The sequence below is a fragment of the Felis catus genome, chromosome A2, assembly GCF_018350175.1.
Source record: "Felis catus isolate Fca126 chromosome A2, F.catus_Fca126_mat1.0, whole genome shotgun sequence".
Lineage (NCBI taxonomy): Eukaryota > Metazoa > Chordata > Mammalia > Carnivora > Felidae > Felis > Felis catus.
The window spans coordinates 126,528,109-126,549,627 of record NC_058369.1 but is presented as its reverse complement, the minus strand read 5'-3'; the positions used below and the strand labels follow the sequence as shown (position 1 = coordinate 126,549,627).

Below are 21,519 nucleotides of genomic sequence, written 5' to 3'. Positions count from 1 at the left end.
ACCTAAAGCACAGAGCGATAACTCTTTGATCACTTTAGTGAGGTACAATTTACATGCCATAAAATCCTCCCATTGCAAATGTACAATTCAATGATTTTTAGGAAATTTACAGTCACGCAATCATCACAACCCAGTTTTAGAGCACGTCAATCCTCCCCGAAAGCTTCCTTGTGCCCATTTGCCATCACACCAGCCCCAAACATTGATCCACTTTCTCTCCCTAAAAATTTAAGCATTAACAATATAAGCCAAAATATGCTTTATCATTTTTCGATTCATTATTTTTCTTTCCACAGAAGACACTCAAGGTGTCTTGAGGAGAACCAAGTAGCTTTATTTTTAGGTTGTACAACTTTATACCATATGCTATTTCCCTCCCACATCTTCTTCCTTACTGAAAATGATTTAGTCTGCTTTTTGGCATTAGCAATTTATTTAGGATTGTATTTATAATACAGCCAAGCACATATCAAATTAGCATGATCTAAAGTCAAATACGATTATCTTCTTAATTTGAGAGGTTTCTCTGCACACACAAAAAACAATACTTTATTTCAACTGGGCTTTTGTGTTTATTTTAAGGGAGGGTCATTAATAAGTGAAAATGATAACATCCCCCATAGAAGTATGAACACTAATGCTTGAGTATCTGAAACCCTGCTAATATTTTCCCTACACATCCACAACTGTAATAGTGATGTTTCTCAGCACTGGAGGACAGAAATAATTTTATTCAAATAGCCGTTGCATAAGAGAACTTGTTGAAGTCCCTAAGCTCCCATGAGACCCAATTTTTCTATTGTAAAATGGGGCCCAGAGATAATTAGATCTACCTCTTCTTCCCTTCCAGGTTTCTGCTCTGCCCCAGACTGTGTGAGGGAAGGGATTCTCTCCAGGCCACTCCTGCACTGATTTGCAGTCCAGCAGGTGCATCGATCTCCCTTGGGAAGGCCTTGCTTTGTCCTCTTTAGGGAGGGGCCTTTGCTCAGCATTCCTGCCCTTCCCACATCCCAGGTTCACCCCCATCACCAGACAGGTGGGTCAGTTTGTGGCTCCCAAGTTCCTTCTTTACTCAGCAGTCCCAGCATGGGTCGGGGGTGCAGAAGGGTTATCAGGCCTCACCTCCTCATCCCGGCTTTCTAGTCCACGCAAATCCCACCGGCTCCATCCACACCACATGCTCCATGGTGGAAACCGTACATGCCCCAGCCTCTGCCCCGTCCCCCAGTTCTCCGGCTGTGAGACATCACCCACGCCCCTTCTTCAACCTCACTGGAACAAAGTGGTCTTCTTGTCAGCCCCTCTGGCTCCCCTCCTTCCCTTTCCAGCCCGTGCCCCAGGGTCCAGCACTTCTACCAAAGCCAAGGAAAATCAGCCAGGCTGAGCCCTTGTCCCCACAGTAGTTACATTGTTCTCTGTGCCTTCTTTACAAATGGCTCCAGAGGGGACAATTTTGCCTCCCAGGGGACATTCATTTGGCAATGAATGTTTGCAGACATTTTTGGTTGTCACACCTGGAGAAGGAGGGTGCTCCTGGCATCTAGTGGGTAGAGGCCAGGGATGTCACTAAACATCCCACAATGCACAGGCCAGTCCCCACAACCAAGAATTATCTAGTTCAAAATGTTAGAATGTGAATCTATCATAACCTCAAAATGAAAAAAATTTTTAAGTCAAAATTGCTAAGGCTGAGAGACGTCATTCTAAGGCACATCCTTTATTACATGTGAGGGCAAAATTCACTGAGTAGTTGACTATTAAGTTTTTTATCTTAAAAATGGGTGTGTGTTTCGAAGAAGATTCTAAGAGAGATGTGTAACAAATGTCCTTTGATCCAGGTATCCACACTTGCATAGGGTCTGGATGTGGGCCAGGTTTGTAACCATTCACCTGGTGAAAGCCATCAGAGAGAAGGCCAGAGTCTTAGAGGAAATGGACGGCACGTGAAGGGGCCTGGACACATAAAACAATGAACAACCGGTAGCAAATGCCACCCTCGGCTCATCCAGAGGCTGCCTGGCAGAGAAAACAGGGCTTGGGTAATGTGGGCAAAGAGGCAGTGACTGATCCAGGGACAGTTAATATCCAGGGCCATGGATTTCAACTGTGATTTGTACAGTGGAGGCCCCTCCCAGGCCCCTCACCCAGAGAAGCTCTCCTTTCATTGGCTTCCCCATGTGTGTGACTTCATTTAAGAAAAGGTTTTGTTGGTTACAAAGAGTTTTAAAACCACTGTGAGGGCCTATATATCAGAGTGTATCAGTCAAGATTCTTGATTGCAAGCAACAGACACCAACAGTGACTGATTTAAGCAGAAAAGTACTTCACTGACAGCATATCAAGAAGCTCAGACCGGGCAATCAGGAATGAGAGGCAAACATGCCCCAGAACCGGGGTGTGAGAAGCCCTCTGCCACAATTCCAAACTCGAAGTTGCAGCCTGTGCAGCCAACAGCACCACCCTTGCACATCACTAACTGCCAGCAGCCACACCCTCTGCTGTCCCAGAGACACGATCCTGTGTAAACTGTCCCCACGGCCAGAGCGAGCTCTTCACGTCCCTGAGCTGTCAGTGCCACAGGCTCCCAACTCAAAGATTAGGATGGACGCATCCACCTGCAGAGCCTGCAGAGCAGCTAGGCCCTAGCTGCAAAGGATGCTGGGAAAGTGAGTGTCTGCATTTCCAAGCCCTTAGAAGGAAGGTAATATTCCAAGCACCAATGGGGTAGGGTGGAACAGATCTAAAAGAATGACCGTGGGATAAAAGGGCTCTGGGTTCTCAAGGAAGTAAAATGCATTGACAAGAGGGGGGAAAGGCTTAAGTACCATTTATATATATTTTTTGCATGATTTAAATGTTTCACATCAAAATTAAAGGCGCCTACTTGGACACCAAACACAAACTACAGTTTGGCCTTGAACTATGCAAATGACCTAGGTCATGGCACCTGACATTGACTTTAGCAGCCACCAGGCCATTTGGAAATCTGATAGAAAAAGAAATTTCTCATTTTCACCTGGGTTCTTTTAGGTAAAATCAGACACCAGGTACTATTGGGCTTGGCTGAAACCAACTACAGAGGAGAACTTACAAGTAATTAGTTAGAAGGCACTGCACAGCCAACCGCATACAGGTCCTCCCAACTTGACTTACTGAGAAAGTGGAAGAAGAAAGAAGCAATTAACACTAAAGATAAAGATCTATTTAAAACGATGGGTATATTTATAACTCACACATACCCAGACACTCTGTGGGTGGAGGCATGTACAGACATATGTCTGTGGTCAGACACACAGGAATCCACGGACACGTGAGAAGCAAATAAGATTTATAAAAATGAGACTCCATAAATGATGTTTGAACTATTAAAAATAATTCTAGGGTATTTGATCTCAAATTTGACCAAATGCGACTCGCGGCTAGAGTTGTTCTGCACAAATAACATTAATCCGTTAATTTTAAACTTAAACATTTATAATTTAAGGTCACTACTTTTTTTTTCTTTTGGTTTAAGCCAGTGGAACTTGTTTTGGCTCTCCCACCGAGTCCACTCATATTTGTAGATCTACTCATACAGGAAGGGCACTCTAGAGCGCCTGGCTGGCTTATTTGGAAGAGCCTGCCACTCTCTTGATCTCAGGGTTGTGGGTTCAGGACCCAAGCTGGGTGTAGAGATTACCTTAAAACATAAATAAACTTAAAAAAGAAAAAAAGAGGACAATCTTAAGTCTAGAATATAGTCAGAGAATTGATTTATCCTTGAAAAATATGAATCCTAGAGAAAGGCAAAATGAAGTAACATTATTTAGGGTGAGAGGATAAGGTGAAAGGCGATTAAACCGAGCCTTCCAAATGTCACAGAGCTTCTGACTGGCTGGTTTTTACTTCTACCAGGAAACAGTCAACAAAATAGGCCTAAACGACAAATTAAGGATGTACAGCAAGTGGAGGAAGAGCATTGTGGTAACAAGGACAGTTAAACACGAGAATGAATAACAGAACAAAACTGTAGAACTTCATTCTCTGGGGATTTTAAAAACAGGGAATCAAAGTATCTACGATCTGACCTAACAAAGAATGCATAGGACCTCCATGGAGAAATATGTTAAGATCCATGAAACGTTCCAAAAGAAGATTTAAATAAATGAAATACAGATGTTCAAAGAAAGGGGGACTTAACGTCGCACTGACGTCAGATTTTCTCAAACTTCATTTATAAAGTCAGTGCAATCCCAGTCAAAATTCCCAAATCCCCAACAGGATGTTTGAGATGCAAACTGATTCTAAAATTTACATGGTTAGGGAAACTTTTTAGTAGGAGAACAGAGGGGACTCACCCGACCAGATGCCACAGTATCAGTGTGGGAACAACATAGGAGAACACAAATGGGTCATTAAATGTGATGCTAATGGCAGCATCCCAAATCAGTGGGGAAAGGATAACTTGTTTGCAGATGGTATTGGGAAAACTGGAAAGAGTAAGAGTGGATTCTCCACCTTATGCCTACACAGAGATGTTCTCCAGATAGATTAAAAACTTAGATGCAAAAGAAAACTATGAACTGAGGCGGAGAGGAAAATGTAGACATGAACTCGGGGTGAGATGGGTTTGTGAAACAGCAGCCAAAAGGGAAGCTACAGGATCAACCATATCAAAAATAAAGAGTTTCTGTTGCTTGAAGGCTACCAAAGACAAAGTTGACAGGGGGTGATGGACTGGGCGAAGAGCTTTGCAATCTCTGCGGACTGGCATCTAGAACGTGCACAAACACTTCCAAACAGCTAAAAATAATAATAATAACAATAAAAATTTTAAGGAAATTGTAAAATTTATGAAATGAGCAAAAGGTGAGAAAAGTTGTTCCCCAAAGAGTAAATCCAAATGGTTGAAAAGTATGTGAAGGACATGCTGGCCTCGCTGGTGGCAGGGAGCCCAAGGCGGACTGGTTTGTCCCCATCTGGAGATGGATAAGTATATGTGGTCCCCGCCCTCACGCACGGCCAATGACTAAGCAGTAGTCAGGAGCAAAGGACTAGCTGGCAACCATAAAAATACAAGGTTTCTTCAGATTAAAAACACTCCATTTTTAAAATCTACGTCTCAGGCTATATATTTAACACTTCGTACTGGAGATCTATGGAAGGGGATGAATGGGGAAGGGGATGAAGAAGACATTTGACAAATAAAACAAAATGGCAGTGGGGCCTAGCATTGACTGGTGACAGAGTGCCATAAACTGAAGAGCATGACTGACATCTCCACAGCCAGGTTCAAAAGAATAAGGAATTATAGAAATATTATATATAAAATTTCATTTGTCTGTGATGGCTTAGGCAGACTCCCATGGACAGTGCTCCTTCAAAGTTCTTTCCTGGCTCAGGAATGTGATTCGCAGATATTGTTACGAACTATCCAAAGCTCGCCTCTCAGTGCAGATCCTGGCGTACTGTATTTGGCTTTAGATAAAAAGAGCTAAAGTTTCATCCAAAACACATACCTTAAATATAAAAATCAGAGGACACCAAGTGCTTCCCAAGGACAGTATTAAAAGCCCAGTGTAGACAGACTGCTCCAGCCAGAATAATGAAGCACAAAGTGAAATTCTCCAGGTTCCTTCCCAGATTGAGCAGGAGGATGGGGGGAGGGGGGGGGGCAGGAATAGGGCGAGAGATATTTATTCCTGTAGGATGGCAAGCACTTTTTCCTATTACAGAGGAATTATTCTAGTTTAGGTTCCAGTATAATGACCCCACGATTAAGGGGCAAAGAAGAGGGGGGGAATACGGAATAAAAAGGGAGTCAGTATAAAAATATCTTGTATTTTATCAGCTTGGAAACAGGTGTGAAAACATCCCACCCAGATCTGCACAGACATTTCTCCAAGAAGATCTACAAATGGCAATAAACACACAAGAAGATGCTCAACATCATTAGTCATTAGGGAAATACAACTCAAACCCCTAATGATACACTACTTCATGCCCACCATGATGGCTATGACCAAAAAGAGAATAACAAGTACTGGAGAGGATGTGGCAAAATAGGAGACCTCATATATTGCTGAGGGGAATATAAAATGGTACAGCCATTCTGGAAAAGAGTCCAGCGGTTCCTCAAAATGTTAGACATAGAATTACCGCATGACTCAGCAGCTCTACTCCTACATATATACCCAAGGGAAATTAAAACACAGGCCCACATGAAAACTTGCACATGAATATTCACAGCATTATTCATAATGGCCAAAAAGCAGAAACAACCCACTGTCCATCAGTTACAACTGGATAAAGAAAATGTGGTGTATCCGCATAATGGAATATTATTCGGCCATTAAAAAAAAGAAATAGACATGCTACAACATGGATGAACCTTGAAACATGCTAATAAGTAAAAGAAGCCAGACACAAAAGGCCACATATTATATAATCCCATTTATATAACCTATCCAGAATAGGAAATCCAAAGATACAGAAAGTAGCTGGCTGGTTACCAGAGGCTGAGGGAGGGAGGGGAGTGACTGCTAATGCATCACTAATATGGAGTTTTCTTCAGGGGTGATGAAAATGTTCTAGTATAGTGGTAAGGGCTGAACAACTTTGTGAATATACCAAAAAGCCACTGAATTGTACACTTCAGAAGGCTAAATTGTATGGCATGTAAATTACATCTCATTAAAAAAAAAAAAAAAATCCAGCACGCCAAAGTCCCACATTCCTGACTTCACCAGATGACAGAATGGGATGATTTCCTCAATACCAGCTGGGACCCACTCCGGGGAGTACCCTCCGATTAAACTTGTCTCTTCATGCTTTCTAGATATAAAAAGTCTAGGAAATCTCCAAGTTTATGGACTCTCTGCCTGTGAATATGAAAGACGTTGGGCTCTGAGCAATTCTTCCTGGCTTTGAATTTCTGCTCCATGCTCACCAACCATCTGACGTTAAGCAAGTTTACTTAAATTCCTTAAGATACGTTTCCTTATATGTAAGATGGGGACACTCTATCTACCTCACTGGGATGGTGTGAAGGTAAAAGGCTTAGCAATCACACTTGGGGCAAAGTAAATAGGTCAATAAATGTCAGGGGTGGTCTCTTCTTTCCACAAATTCCTGATTGTTACTGTGCTGAAAGCAGGCTGTTCATATAGTCCAGGCGTGCAGATGGCATCACACGGGCAACTACAACAGAATGGCCACTTTGGAGGGAAACATGAGCCAGGGGAGTCCACAGCTGCAGCGCTTAACAACACAAGCCAAGGAGAGCTGAACTTGAGTTGGCTTCACGGTGGTCCCTCTGAATCTCACCTTCCCTCAACAATTCTAAAGGGCGCTACATTCTAAGGGGTAAACTCGCGGGCCAAGGGCAAGCAAGGAACTCGGCAAAGTGGAGCTGCTGCCTCGGTAGGGTGGGTAAAGGGTTTCAGGTCACTGCTACGTTTCAGGAGAAAACCAAGCATTGGCAATTGCAAAGAGAGAAAGATCACAGCCCATAGGAGCTGATCCATGCTGATTGTGGCTGGCAAGAAAGCCATCTCTCTAATAGAGCAGACTGTCATCGGGAAACTCTAATACAATGATCTCTAGCATTTAAATGGTTAAACAACTACCTTGAATCATCATCTCTCCAGGAAAAACCCAGAGGTGCGGGTTCCTCACAAATAGCCAAGAAGGAATCCCTGGCAATATATCTTACATCATTTTGTTGTAATAGGCTGAATTGTGTCTCCACAAGTCATACGTTGAAATGCTAACGCCCAGCACCTCAGAATGTGACTGTATTTAGAAGCAGGGTCTTTAAAGAAGTAATTAAGATAAAAGAGGCCCATTAGCGTGGCCCCAATCCAATATGGCTGGCATCCTTATAAGAAGAGGAAATTTGGACACACACAGGTACAGAGGGATGACCCTTTGAGACACAGTCAGAAGATGGTGTCATCTACAAACCAAAGAGAGAGACCTCAGGGGGTAAGTAAAAACCTGCCAACACCTTGATTTTGGACTTACAACCTCCCAAATAGGGAGAAAGTAAATTTCAGTTGTTTAGGCCACCCAGTCTGTGGTAGTTTGTTAGGACAGCCCTCGCAAACCAATATACATCTTACCCATAGGAACAACCACTTTTTCTTCTCGGAATTGAAGGGCACATTTGGCAGAAATGGTGATCATTTTCCCTCTCTGTGGAAAAAGCCTCAGGATTGGAAGACATCATTGTGATTTAGAAGAAATGTATACATTTAAATGGATAACCTTTACCTATACAACCAATCAATAAAAACACTGCAGCTGCTTTGATGAAGGCAAACATTGCATTTGAAATCGGGGGTTATGGGTGATCTTGTCATCACCTCTCACTCTCCATCCAGTTTATTTCTCTTTTTTTCCTGAAGATCTATCTATCTGTGAATTGGGCAGTACCCCATCTAGCAAGTAGAGGGGAGTTCCCATCACCTAGTTTATTTCTATACCTTGTTTTGGTAGATCAGTGACAAGAAATGCCTGATTTTCAAAGATTTGATAAACAGTTGAGAATGGCCGTTTTGAACAACCATCTCATGATCTCAGAAGCTCTTCAATTAAATTTAGTCAAGAGTTTAAAAGACAGAAGCAACTTCTCTTTCTAAGTTGAAGTTCTAACGATACCTAACAACTACTTGCATTTTTATTAGAAATGTTGGAAGCATTAATAGTAACATAATTGAAGATTACAAGTCAACCCCTAACAGTCTTGCCTGGCATTTAACTGAGGTCAGCACGTGGGTACTGCAATACAACGGTCTCTTACACAGGTTCACATGTATGGACATGTATTTAACTTTATAAGGTACTTTTTTTTTTTTTTTTTACTTTATAAGATACTTTATCTAGTCCAGTCCATTTGCTTAAATCCCTCCCAGCTTGCTGTTATTCATGAATTTCATAAGCAGCCCATCTATGTCACAGAAGAAAATGCTGACTAGTACAGGTCTTAAGTCAAAAAAAAAAAAAAGCTCATTACTTCTTCACCTCTTTTATTTCTAAAAGTTGCAAGAGAGTTTTGGGGGGTGTGGGAATTTGGGGACGATGAGCCCTTGACCTTATAACTAGTAACAGTTTTTGAGTCTATCTTCTAGAGAAAAGAATAGTGGGTCAGTAACAACCTGTAGTCACTGCCAGAGATCTGCAATATACATACAGTGCAAATATTGTCTCTAGGCTACATAAATAATATAACTTGGGCCCAGGTGCCCAGATACCAGTATTTTTTAAAACAACACAAGTATTCTCCTAACCAACTTCTACTCGAGGGGACCCACCAGACTATCCTTAGTCCCTTTGGAAAACATGCCAAGGGATGGATGCCCATGGCACATGGAGTACTCCTGGCTAGATCAACTGTGCATCATGTGTTTACCCAGGGTCAGCTGTATCCGTCCCCAGATTTGTTTATGTCAGCTGTATGTGTTACTGTGGTCTTCTAAAATGTGACATCAACTGATGACACAGGGGTGTAAGCAGAACGAGAAGTGGTTTCTAAGAAAACTAAGACAAATGCTTGGGAAGCTTGCATAAGAGCAAGTCGTTTAAAGAAACTGTTGTCATAATAGGTGTGGGCAAGACAACTGTTAAAGACTGAAAAGTCATAAAAATACAGCATCCTGCACTCAGATTGCTTTGCAAATATCCTTGCTCCACTCTGAAGAAACAAATATAAGAGACACACACAGGTATCATTATAGATCAGTATATCTATGAAAGATCATGACCTAGGGAATTCAAACCAAGTTGGTGAAGGAGAACGTCTAGTCTAGGATGCAGGCAGGCAGGCTAGGGCAATGAATGAAATACAGGTACATGGAAAAGCATTAGTGAACTCAGACTCGTTTTTATCATTAAACTTTAGAGTCTAATTTCTTGGGTTATAATCCAAGCTATACCACTTAAAAGCTGTACGATCCTGGAAAAAATCACTCAGCTTCTCTGAATCACCTCTCTATATCTGTGGGGTAGTGATGATACCCATTTGTGACCTCAGTCCCAGGAGTCGTCAGCGTTAGTTATCATTGTTTCTGTTCTTGGTACAATGACCACTACCACATGGACACTAAGTACAGCCGTCACTGGGTGATAGGAGGGACATGCAGTATTTTGCTGTTTTTTAAAAACAAAAAACAACGAGTCTTCAAATTAAAAACAACGGGGAACCACTTTGCAAAGAACTGACCGGTAACGTGACACAGTGACCTGACATTGCAGAGGCTGCCCGCCAAGCACAGAAGGTCAGCGCCCTGGGTCTACTGGCAGAAGAGTCCACGGCCTAATGCCACTCATGGTACTTCAAGGCCACTAAAATGCTTACTTTTTCGCCACTTAATTAAAAGAATACTGCAAAAAATTTTAAGTCAGACTAGATTTGCTTAGTGAAAATATATTCTGAAGTTGTATTTTTTTAACAGAGTATTGGATCAGTATTTTTAAAAACAACAGTCCAAAAACAAAACAAAACAAAACAGCCCACAACAATCCATCCGATGAGATCTCCTGCTTTAAAAGACACCGTGGGGGCGCCTGGGTGGCTCAGTCAGTTAAGTGTCCCACTTCGACTCAGGTCACGATTTTGCAGTGCACGAGTTCGAGCCCTGCATTGGAGCTCAGAGCTTGAAGCCTGCTTCGGATTCCGTGTGTCCCTATCTCTCTGCCCCTCTCCGTGCTCACTTGCTCTCTCTCTCAAAAATAAATAAACATAAAAAATTTTTTTTGAAAAGGCACTGTGTTTTTTAGCACAGGCTGAGAAAGATAAAGTACAGATTTCACTCACTGACTTCTGGGTGAGCAAACAGGGTTCAGATCCCTGGAATGTGATAAAACCACACTCAAAATGCACACAGCCTTCAATGCAGCAACAATATTCTCTTGGCTGAACCACTATGTTTCGGGAGTTTATGGTGGCCTCTATATAAAACCATTGAAGGCCCAACTTAACAGCTTAATCAGGTAATGGCTGAGCCAAAATAGAATTCCCAGGAAACAGGGCTGCTGGAAACAAATGACAAAGCAACACAGGCAGGGATCTGTGCTCAGTAAAGAAAACCCAGGGTTTCTCTACCCAGGAGTTTGGTGGAAGAATTCAAGCCTTGTCTTTAAAATGAAACGTTTACTCTGAGCATACCTCCCCAGGGTTCCTATCCGGCTGTTTGACAGCTGTCAATCCAAATATTACAATAAGAGCTGTTGTCCAGACCACACCTATGTACAGTCACAGGCAACAGTCAGGGAGCTTCCGAGCCTCCTAAGTATTTGTTGAGGACCACGTGCCTGAAAGCAGAGCAGGGCATCTTTGTGGCGTCTGTGGGATGTTTCGATGCTGGCAGTCACTGGTGTGAAATTTCCACTCAACTGTTCATCCCTGCACTCAGACCGGGTGTCTGGGATGAGCACATCAAATTTGAATGAAACGCATCATTTTGTTATTGGCAGAGACCGTTATTAAGGAATTCTGAGATAAAATCTTTTTGTAAAGTAGGGGAATTTTGAGATAAAAATAACACTCTGCAAATAACACATACCTCAATACGATTCTCTGCTGTGAGGCACCGTTCATGGAAACCTGCTGTGCTCCCCGCCTGAATATTTCAGATTATAAGCCTGAGCAGTGAGCCAGCCTGGACCCCTGAGTGTCAGGAACTGTGGGGGAGGCGGGGGGGGTCCTGACTTTCACCCTGAGGGCCATGACGCTCTTACACCTCAGATCCTACCCTCCTCTCAACCACCCTCCCTCCCAACCACCTGCCTTGGTTCTATCCCCTCATCTTTCCTCTCTACTGGGGACTTCACATACCTCCAGAGCTGAGCAGACAAGTACCAGATCCCTGTGATTAAGCTTCACCTCCTCCCTTCTAGCACGTGGCACCCTGGTAAGTGCCAGTGAATGCATCCCCTTGTAAGACTGTGAGGGTAGGCTTGATGACAGGGTAGGCTCTCCCTGTGTCCCCAACCCAACTGGGGAAGAGACAAGGAGTAGGTGCTCAATCAATATTGAATTAAACTCATTTAAATGTCTCTTAATACAAATAGCTACCCCAAACCCGCCAAATATGCCCTTGTTACATGTATAATTGATAGTAAAAAGAAAGTGGCCCCATTAGACACCTGGTCTGAACAGAGGACAGACGACAAGACCTCTTCCTCTATCCACTATGGACTGAGACCTGCCTTGTCCAGAAGGAGCACTGTGTACCTGTCCAGAGTGAGGCAAGAATAGAGGGGAGGGGTGAGGCCAGCAAGTTGCATCATGTCAACACAACATAGAGGTGTGTGAGCTAGCCCGGGATTCCTCACCTCTGAGCCTGTTTTCTAGGGATCCACATGGTTAATCCCCACAACATCTTGAATACACGCAAGGCTTTCCAGTCTTTGCCACTAAAGGATGGTCTCATCTCCACCCCACTCTCCCTTCTCCCACTCACTATCCTCTGTAGCCTTTCTTCTGAAATCTAACTTTCTCAATCTGTACCCACTACCCACCTTCCAGGACCTGCTCCAAGTGCCTCCCCCAACCCCAGCAGCTAGAACAGGCTGGTAACAGGTTAAGTCGCCAACCTCTGCTTCTAATCTTCTGTGGCCTCCTCCTGGGAAAATAAGAGCCCTGGAGGCCCCACCCATCTGGCCCTGCCTCCCCCTGCACCCCCAGCCACCCACTGCTCCCAGAACTCTGGTTTCTGTCTGGAGCAAGCATGCTCAGGGCCTTTGCACTTGCTGGTTCCTCTAGGGGAGTACCCTTTCGCCCAACTTTTCCTATGCCTCCTTCTCATCCATCAGCTTTAGCTGAGGCCTTCCTTGACCCCCATCCACCTCAGCAGGCTTCTCTTCAACAGGCCACCATCCTCCTCAGCATTTACCACTATCTGTAATTATCTATTATGCATTGACTTGTCTATTTCCCCACCTTACATGGAAGCTCCATGAGAGCAGGGACCGTGTCTTGTTATTAGGAGTCGGACACAGAACCCAGTACCCTTGTAAGAGCTCAAAAAATATCTGCCGAATGAACAGATAATAAAGGAATGAATATCCCTTGGGAGAAGCAATACTATCAAGCCTCCAAAATCAGATCGCAAATGGGCCCATCTTTCTTGGAAGATAAACTAACATCTTCCCCTTTGGTGAAATAAAGTCTGCACAGTGCACACACCAGGATTTCCCTTCATTCACACTATCTTCTCTTATTAATACACAGCAATCTTGTTACTGACCACCTTTCCCTCTGGAAACCACTCAGAGCCCGTTGGCTCACAAAACCGGAACTCTACCTTGGAGTTGAGCCAAGGTCACAGACTCAGAGTTGAGGGGCCGGGTGGAGAGGCCCTGACGCCCTCCGGATTGCTCTACCTCTGGCCATAAGCCCTGTCCTTCAGAGGAACAAAAACAGGAAGGGAGCAGAGGCCTCGGGAGGCTTGACATGGTCCTAGGAGTCTAGGTGAAGCCCTGATGCCTGGCCAGCCTAAGACCCAAGACGGAGAGGAAAAAGCAGGTGTGCCAGGGGTCAGTGAAAGGACATGGTGTTTGGGAAGAGACACTCACACTCCCCACTCGAAAATCAGACAAACGCCTGGCTTCAAATCCTAACTCCAATCAACATTTCTGAAGGCCACACAGACACTATTTAATCTCTCTGAGCCTCGGTTTCCATAGTCAAAACAGTTCTCCCAATTTCTACTGCAAGAAGACTGCTGGGCGTTTTGCCCCAGACGTTATGTCCGGCTGCATCTTCCCACCCTTCAATCTCCCAGGATCAGCCCATTATTCATACAGGAAAATATAACCAGAAATCAATCACATTCAGTCACTTTCCCCCCAAAATCTGGGTTTCTCAGACTATTCTGAGGCTGAGCCGCACAAGCTGATTCACATTTACTTAACTATGTTAAAGAATAGGCCAGGCTGATTCCTGGATTTAGCATATGCATGTACACAGCAGCTACTCAATACGTATTTTTCAATGAATGAATCAAATGACAAGATGGCTTGTGTCTATATTGATCTTACTAATCAAGTCAGATCAACTAAAATCCCATTTCTCACAATCAGTACATGTTGCCAGGCACTAATTCACCTTGTGCTTGGATACTACAGACAGACATGTAGCAAGAAAACAGACTGAGACCATTATAAGGCCGAAGACTTTGACATGTTCTTTTCTGATAGAGGCCATGGGGAGAATGTGCAAGTGGGATATTTTCTTAATGTTTATTTCTTCTTTGACAGAGAGAGAGAGAGACAGAGAGAGAGCATGCATGTGTGCACAAGTGGGGGAGGGGCAAAGAGACAGAGGGAGACTCAGAATCCAAAGCAGGCTCCAGGCTCTGAGCTGTCAGCCCAGAGCCTGACGTGGGGCTCAAACCCCCAGACCGTGAGATCATGACCTGAGCTGAAGTCAAACACTCAAACACATGAGCCACCCAGGCGCCCCAGTGTGCAGTGGGATATTAAATCTCTTTATTTATTAATTAATTTTTTTTTGGAGATTACCAAAGTCAGCGCCTCCAGGGCTTATACTTTCACAAACCAAAGGGACTTTTCAAAATAGGACAACTACTCAGCAAAAACCAAAAATTAAAAATTAATCTTCATTCCATATGTGGGCTGCCACCAGATTTTGTAAGGATGTTTAGCAGAAGTATTCCTCTTTCTGCCTTGCTCCATAAACACTGAACAAGACTGAGATTTGGCAAAGGAATCTGATGAAACCCATCTGTTCTGTGCCATAGGGTGATGTCCCTGAAGGCTACTGGTGACTGGATGATTATCTAGTTTTCGGCTGTCCTACCTCAGTTTCCTGCAAAACACGGTTTCTTATTACTCACACATTCTTGTCCACCCAGCAGTAGCATCTCAAGGCAAAAAGGGACTCTAACTCTTTAGCGTCCCACACAGGTACCCTTTGGCCTAAGAAAACACACCTGCTAAAGCAAACCCACAGAAAGGAAAACGAAGAGCCAGTTAGTTATTCTCTTTGCAAAAGAAGTATTTTTTCTTATGTTTTTTCAAGAGTTCTTTTTTTTTTTCTTTCATTAGCTACATTTAACAGATGGAAAAACTGAGGCTTGGAAATGTTAAGGAATTTCACCAATTTTACACCGAAAAAGGTGGAGCCATGGGTTTTTTAAATGCCCTTACAATGGACTTATTTTCTTAAATGTGACTAGCACACAAATCAGCAAGTGCCCCTGACTGGGCAGAGGGCGGGATGCCTGAACAAGAGGTAGGATCAACGTGGCTTGCTTACAAAACACAGCACGCTTGCAAAGAGCACGGGACTGAAGTCAGAAGGTCTGGGTCCTAGTCCCAGCCGAGTCACTAATGAGCTATGGGATGGAGGCAAGTCATTTAACTTCTTTGGTTTTAGTTTCCTCACACAGAGATGGAGAATCGTTGCTAAAAGCAAGCATTACCTACATCCAAGGTTAATGGGGAAATGAAATGAATATGGAAGCGTTAGACACTAAGAAGACATAGCCAGAATACTTGTGTTATATATATGTATGTATATATGTGTATATATATATACACATATATACACATATATACATACATACACACACACACACACACACACACACACAGGTGTGAAAATAAGAATCACCTAGAAAATCTCCTGCATCCATTCTTGCCCACACTAAATGTATTTCCTCTTGCTAATGAAGGCATCAATTGGATGGTGAGAGATTTCTGTGAATCAGGATGAACACACAGCCCTTGGAGAATGTGCACTGCTGTTCTGAGGACATGTGAGCCACTCTGGAACAGCCAGCCATCTTTTGGTACCCTAGGACAGCCACACAGGCAAATGGATCCACTCCAGCTCTACGGGGGATCAAGCCCTAAGCCCATTACTATATGTTTACCAGATGCTAATAAGGTGGTACGAGTGCCGAGAACGCTCCGAACACATTGTGAACACGCAAAAGAAACCAAGACACAGGACAACACAGGGGCCAAATGTGAGATATGTGACGAGGACCTAGGTCACCGCCCTGGCTACTTCTACACCCTACTAGGTCTGGGTAAGCTCTAGCACTCTCACTTGAGGACAACAATTAAATGTCTTCAACAAATCATCATCCTTCTAGGACAAACCCTAACCCCATGCTGGATTCGACTTGCTAGCGCTTTCCCTGGCTGACCCAGGTCCACACTGCAGAGCAGAGCCCTCTCTGAGGCCAGCTGTCCCCTGCTCTCTCTCCCATTTTCTAGCCTTCACATTCACCTGTTCTAAAAGCGGAATAAGCCCTTTAACTCTGGCCAGAAAGAACATCGTACGTTGGACAACTATAGGGATGATCAGAACAATCCAAGAAAACATAATACCTGGAAGGCTCTGCATGGATTCACTGGCCTTGTCAGAAAAGCCAGTAAGGGGGAGGTGGTGCTTTACAGACTAAACCAGGGGGCAGCTGATCACCCAGCACATAGTACAATGGGACTCAAACTTCAGTGAGCATCGGAACCACCAGGAGGATGCGTGAACACACAGAAACCCAGAGTTTCTGAGTCAGTAGCTGACGCTGATGCTGGTCCAGACAGCACACTTTAAAAACCACTGTCACAGTAAATGGACACGAGCTGCCCGATCTGTCACTCCCCCTGGGCAATTTCAGATCTTGATTCATCCCCCCAAATTGAGCCTTAAGAAAACTGAGGAGGGGCGCCTGGGTGGCTCAGTCGGTTGGGCGTCCGACTTTGGCTCAGGTCATGATCTCGCGGTCCATGAGTTCGAGCCCCGCGTCAGGCTCTGTGCTGACAGCTCAGAGCCTGGAGCCTGTTTCAGATTCTGTGTCTCCCTCGCTCTCTGACCTTCCCCCGTTCATGCTCTGTCTCTCTCTGTCTCAAAAATGAATAAACGTTAAAAAAAAAATTTAAAAAGAAAAAAAAGAAAACTGAGGATAAGAATTAAACAGCCATCCGTCCTTTACCCTCCCTTCCCCTTTCCCATACATGCACCCAAGTTGCTATGGATGAAGAGAAACAACTATCAAGCCATTCCTGATAAATATCACCCAGCATCAAGTTCAGTTCTCACCTGTGAACAAGATGATTTTGCAAAAGGAGTGAGTTACAGTGCAAAACAGAGGACACAGCAGCGCAGGCAGAGTGCTGGGGAGCTCTCCCGGTCCAGTTCTCTGACCTGGTGCGTGATCCCTCAGTCCTGTGATCAGAGTGTGCCACGGGGACAGTGCCAGGGAAACGGTGTGACCTGGTTTTCTCCTCACTCATTTATCCTGATGCTCTGCCACAATGCACTGTGATTGCCCGCTGAGAACTCACTTCGCGTCACTAAACCGCTGCCACTGAACTGTCAGGCTCACCAACAATCCAGTGCAAAGGAAAGTAGCTAGTGGCCACAGACACACTACATGTCTGTCTGGTGGGTGGCAGGGCGTAATCCCTCAACACCAGGACCAGAGGATTTCTGGCCAAGAAGAGACCATTAAAGATATTTCTTTCCTTCCCCAAGCTGATTACATTATACACCACACTGTTTTACTAACAGCAGGAGTTAGTGCTACAATAATACTGTTTTGTTTTACAGGGGGTTAATGGAAGCTCCTGCAGAAAGCAGTGTTGTGAATAATGTAAACACGCTGCGATAAGAGCCCATCCTACAAGTCTCTTCTCCTGTGGTTCAAAATGGGAAAATCTGGCCAACAGTCCCCACATGTCAGCCTGACCTTTCCTGGCTATGGGACAGGAGAGGTTACATACATTTGGGGTTGCAGTTGTGGGCCTGAACACCAACTTCAGGCTAAATAAGGAAAAAGAATGAGGAGTGATTCATTCACAGCATTTTGGTGAATATATAGCGTGTATGTGTTTGCAAATACCTGGCCTTTAAGTTGATTTTGTGCACACAAATAGGCATATTTGGTGAAACAAAAGTGACTTCGTGTCTCATTTTTTAAAAAATCCCAACTAGCTCTTTCTCATATGCAAAACTGTGCAACGCTTCCCAGGTTCTGAGTGTCTGATCTGGTGTAAACCCCATGAAGTCCTCTAAGTCCAACAACATTTTCCAGAACAATAACACCAACACAATCTCCACTTACCCCAAAATTATGAATTGATCTCAGATACGCCAGGTTTAAGACATGGGCCACAAGCCCAGATAGCTGTATTTAGAAAATTCTGGAGCAGGAGAGAGAGCTCAGCTGCAGGTGACAATGCTGGCTGAGGCCTCAAGAACACTGATTAAATAATCTTGCCCTCTCCCTATCCCCCAAAAGTCCACTCATTTGCGTGTACGGATGAGGCCACGCAAGAACTGTCTTCACACCCCACCCCCTCCATGGTTCCTGTCCTCACCTGTTTTCCAGGAGTGTCATGCACACCACTTCTCGCACCCCGGGGTTGTTGGCCTTCTCCACTGAGCAGCCCTGCAAGTTCCAGGTGGCCAGCCTCAGCACCGGCCGCCCATCCCTTGTGCCTCCAAAGGCCTCCACGGAAGGACGAGTGGAGATAATCTGGGTGGGCCCCCCTGGCGGGAGGTCCAGGTCCTCACTCTGCAGGCTCAGCGAGGTTGGGCTGGGGTGAGGCTTGGCGGTGAAGGTCAGGCCCCCATTGGTGTGGGTAGAGGGGGGCCTGGACCGCTCCGCGAACACCTGGTGCCGGATCCTGTCGAGGAAGGCGGCGTTGATACCGCCCATCCTCACCAGGTCCTCAACGCTGCGGAAGGGCCCATGCTCGCGGCGGTAGTCCACGATGTTCACAGCCATCTTCTCCGTGAGGCCTCGTATGCTCATGAGCTGAGCAGGGGTGGCCGTGTTGATGTTGACCCGTGGGGTGAGGGGCACAGTGGTGGCGAGGTGGTGAGGCTGCTGCTCGGCCAGCAGGTCCCGCCGCAGGGAACTGGGAGAGTGCTGCGCGGAGCTGCCCTTGCTGCTCACGCAGATCTCAAACTTGACCTGCTCCAGTTTGGTGGCACCCACGCCGCTGACCAGCGCCAGGTCCTCCACCTTTTTGAAGCCACCAATGTACTCGCGGTACTCCACGATGCTGCGTGCCACCGCACGCGTCACACCAGGCAGGGTCATCAGCTCCTCCTCTGTGGCCGTGTTGATGTTGAGCCGCTCCTGATTCACCAGGATGTTGCTGAAGTTGCAGGCCGCGCTGAACTTGCGGCTATGGGATAGATCCGAGGGGTCCCGCGGTATGGAGCGGTGGCAGCCCAGGGTGCTCCCCATGCCGGCCAGGGTCAGTGGCCCAGGGAGGCCTCACCACCGCAGAAGAACTCTCTGGCTAGGGAGGAAGCCCAACAAACCTTACAGGCACAGAAGGAGGGAAGGTGCACGATGCAGGGAATGAAACGGTTACCAAAGACAAACACTAAATCTCCATGCCCAGGGTGTCCAAAAGTACCTTTCACTTGGCCACCTGGAAAACAAATTAATAAACACACAAATCGATTGGATCAGTTAATCAGTTTGCATTAGCATTCCCTACCTAGAGCAGGAGTTCTTAACCAGGAGTCTCAGGCTAATGGCTGTCCGTGAACCCCTGAACACACAGCGAGGCTGGCCCGTATGGATTTCCCTCTGGTTTTTATCACATTCGGGTCCAAAAAGGCTATGAGCTTCTTCTCTTGGAAAGAGACCTATCCTCATCAGCCCACACCTCTGATCCCTGCCTCTACTCTCCTCTCACCACCATCCCCCCCTTAGGTCGCCCCTACCAGGGCTCAGTCAGCAGAGAGGGTGTATCTCCCACGCCCACCCCGCCGCCGGACATTCAGCACCACCTGCAACTTGGGAATCCCGTCCTCACTAGTATAGGCACCAAGAAGGGGTTTAGGGACCCCCACCAGACCCGCCGCCAGTCCCCGCGCCCCACCTCTCCGCTGCTCCCCCGGGGCGTCCTTCCACCTGCGGCTCGGAAGCCTGAGCTCAACCCAGGACTGCGCGGGCCCCCTGCCTCCAGTTCTGGTGCCCGCGCAGGTGTGGGTCAGTGGCTGGGCCGCCTCGAGCCGCGCGTCCCGGCTCTTTCTGCGGGAGAAACTCTTAAGAGTCGCTCTCCCAGAGCCAGCAAGAGCTGCAGGGCTGCGCGGAGGCGGCAGCGGCGGTGAAATCCGGCCGCCGAGGCTGCACCAGGACTTGCGGCGTCGCCGCAGTTGCGTTGATGGAAGCAAAAAGTCCTGCGCCCGACTCGGACGCGGGATCCGCCAGGACCGCGTCGGTGCCGAGTACCAAAGCCACGGCTCCAGTTCGCCGTCCGTGTCAAAGCCAAAGTCCTGGCGGCTCGGCCCGCGCCTCCGCCGGCACCACGGCCACGCCTCCCCCCGCGCGGCAACTCCTCCGGGGACTCCAGAGGGAACGTGGAGGCGGGGCCGAGCGCCAGACCAGAGCCCGGGAGAGCGGAACCAGAGAGCGTTGGGGCGGGGCCCTGGAGTGCGGGGGGCGGGGCCATGGGCGCGGGGGCGGGGCCAGAACGCGAGGGGGTGGAGTGCGGGGCCGGCAAATCTGAGAGGCGGGGCCCTGCTGCGCGGGGGGAGGGCCCCGAGCGCGTGGGCGTGGAGATGGAATGCAGGAGCGCAGGGGCGGGGCCATGGCGGAAGGGGGCGGGCCACGGAGGCGCGGAGGCGGGATTTAGGGACTGAATGGGCGGGGCCGATATCGCTGCTGCAGTGTCGGGTCCTGAGGAGCCTGCCCTGGGGCCTGCAGCTCCTGAGTGGAGATGCTACCAAAGACTTAAGGCTATATGTGTGAGGTGGAGAGTGTTTGGTCTTGACCGAGGCGAGACCTGCCGAGCTTTTCCGCAGGAGGAGCCCGAAAGAAGAGAAGGCGCCCATGGGCGCAAATACTACCAGGCCACCAGTCTGAGTTTAGATCATCTTTGGGGCGTGGCTTAAGGTCCGGGCACTCCAAGTTGTGGGGGGGGGGGGGGGCACCCCTGCGTGTCAAGGGTCTCGCTCAGCTCTGCGGTCAAGTCTGAGAACGTTCCCAGAGGGGACTGAATGGGATCTTTTTTACTTCTGCCCCCCACTTCTGGCCTCTTTTCTTTCACTGGAGTATTGCCTTTGCGCTGCGATCACAGAGATGTCCTCAAACAATGCTAGTAACTCCTGCTGCTAGGAGAGGTCACGCACCACCGATTATTCAGAGATATGTTCGCACACAACACTTAATAGGGTTGCTCTTTGGCACGTATAGCGCTCTGAGTATATATCGATATGTTTCTATAAGTATTAAATCTAGTCATTAAAGAGACAGGAAATGCTGCTTGGAGATGAAGATTGCTTACCAAAATTCAGAACAGTCCTTGGATCATAACCACTAAATGACAACTCAGTTAACGATTAAAGAACCTGCTGAAGTACAGCAGATACATGGAGCTAGAGTATTTGATTAAACAAACCATGTGGTGATGGTTTTGAATACTTTGACCCTGGGCATTTGGTGTGCTCTGAAGTTTCGTCCCAACCATTGTGACCAATGTTCCTGCTTTAAATTTCCCAGGGCTAGGTCAGCAAAAACAGTAACTTTCAGGGAAGGC

At 46.4% G+C, this 21,519-nt stretch overlaps 1 protein-coding gene across 1 annotated transcript in view; it reads right to left on the bottom strand.

Annotated features, from left to right (window-relative positions):
- Positions 1–20,333, bottom strand: part of EEPD1 (endonuclease/exonuclease/phosphatase family domain containing 1) — a 112,250-nt gene extending 91,917 nt beyond the window's left edge. The window contains exons 1-2 of the mRNA XM_003982948.4: positions 19,861–20,333; positions 18,337–19,404 (exon numbers count right to left, since the gene is read on the bottom strand). Coding sequence (XP_003982997.1) covers positions 18,337–19,214 — 878 coding nt within the window. The 5' untranslated portion in view covers positions 19,215–19,404; positions 19,861–20,333. The remainder of the gene's footprint in view (positions 1–18,336; positions 19,405–19,860) is intronic.
- Positions 20,334–21,519: the final 1,186 nt, after the last annotated feature.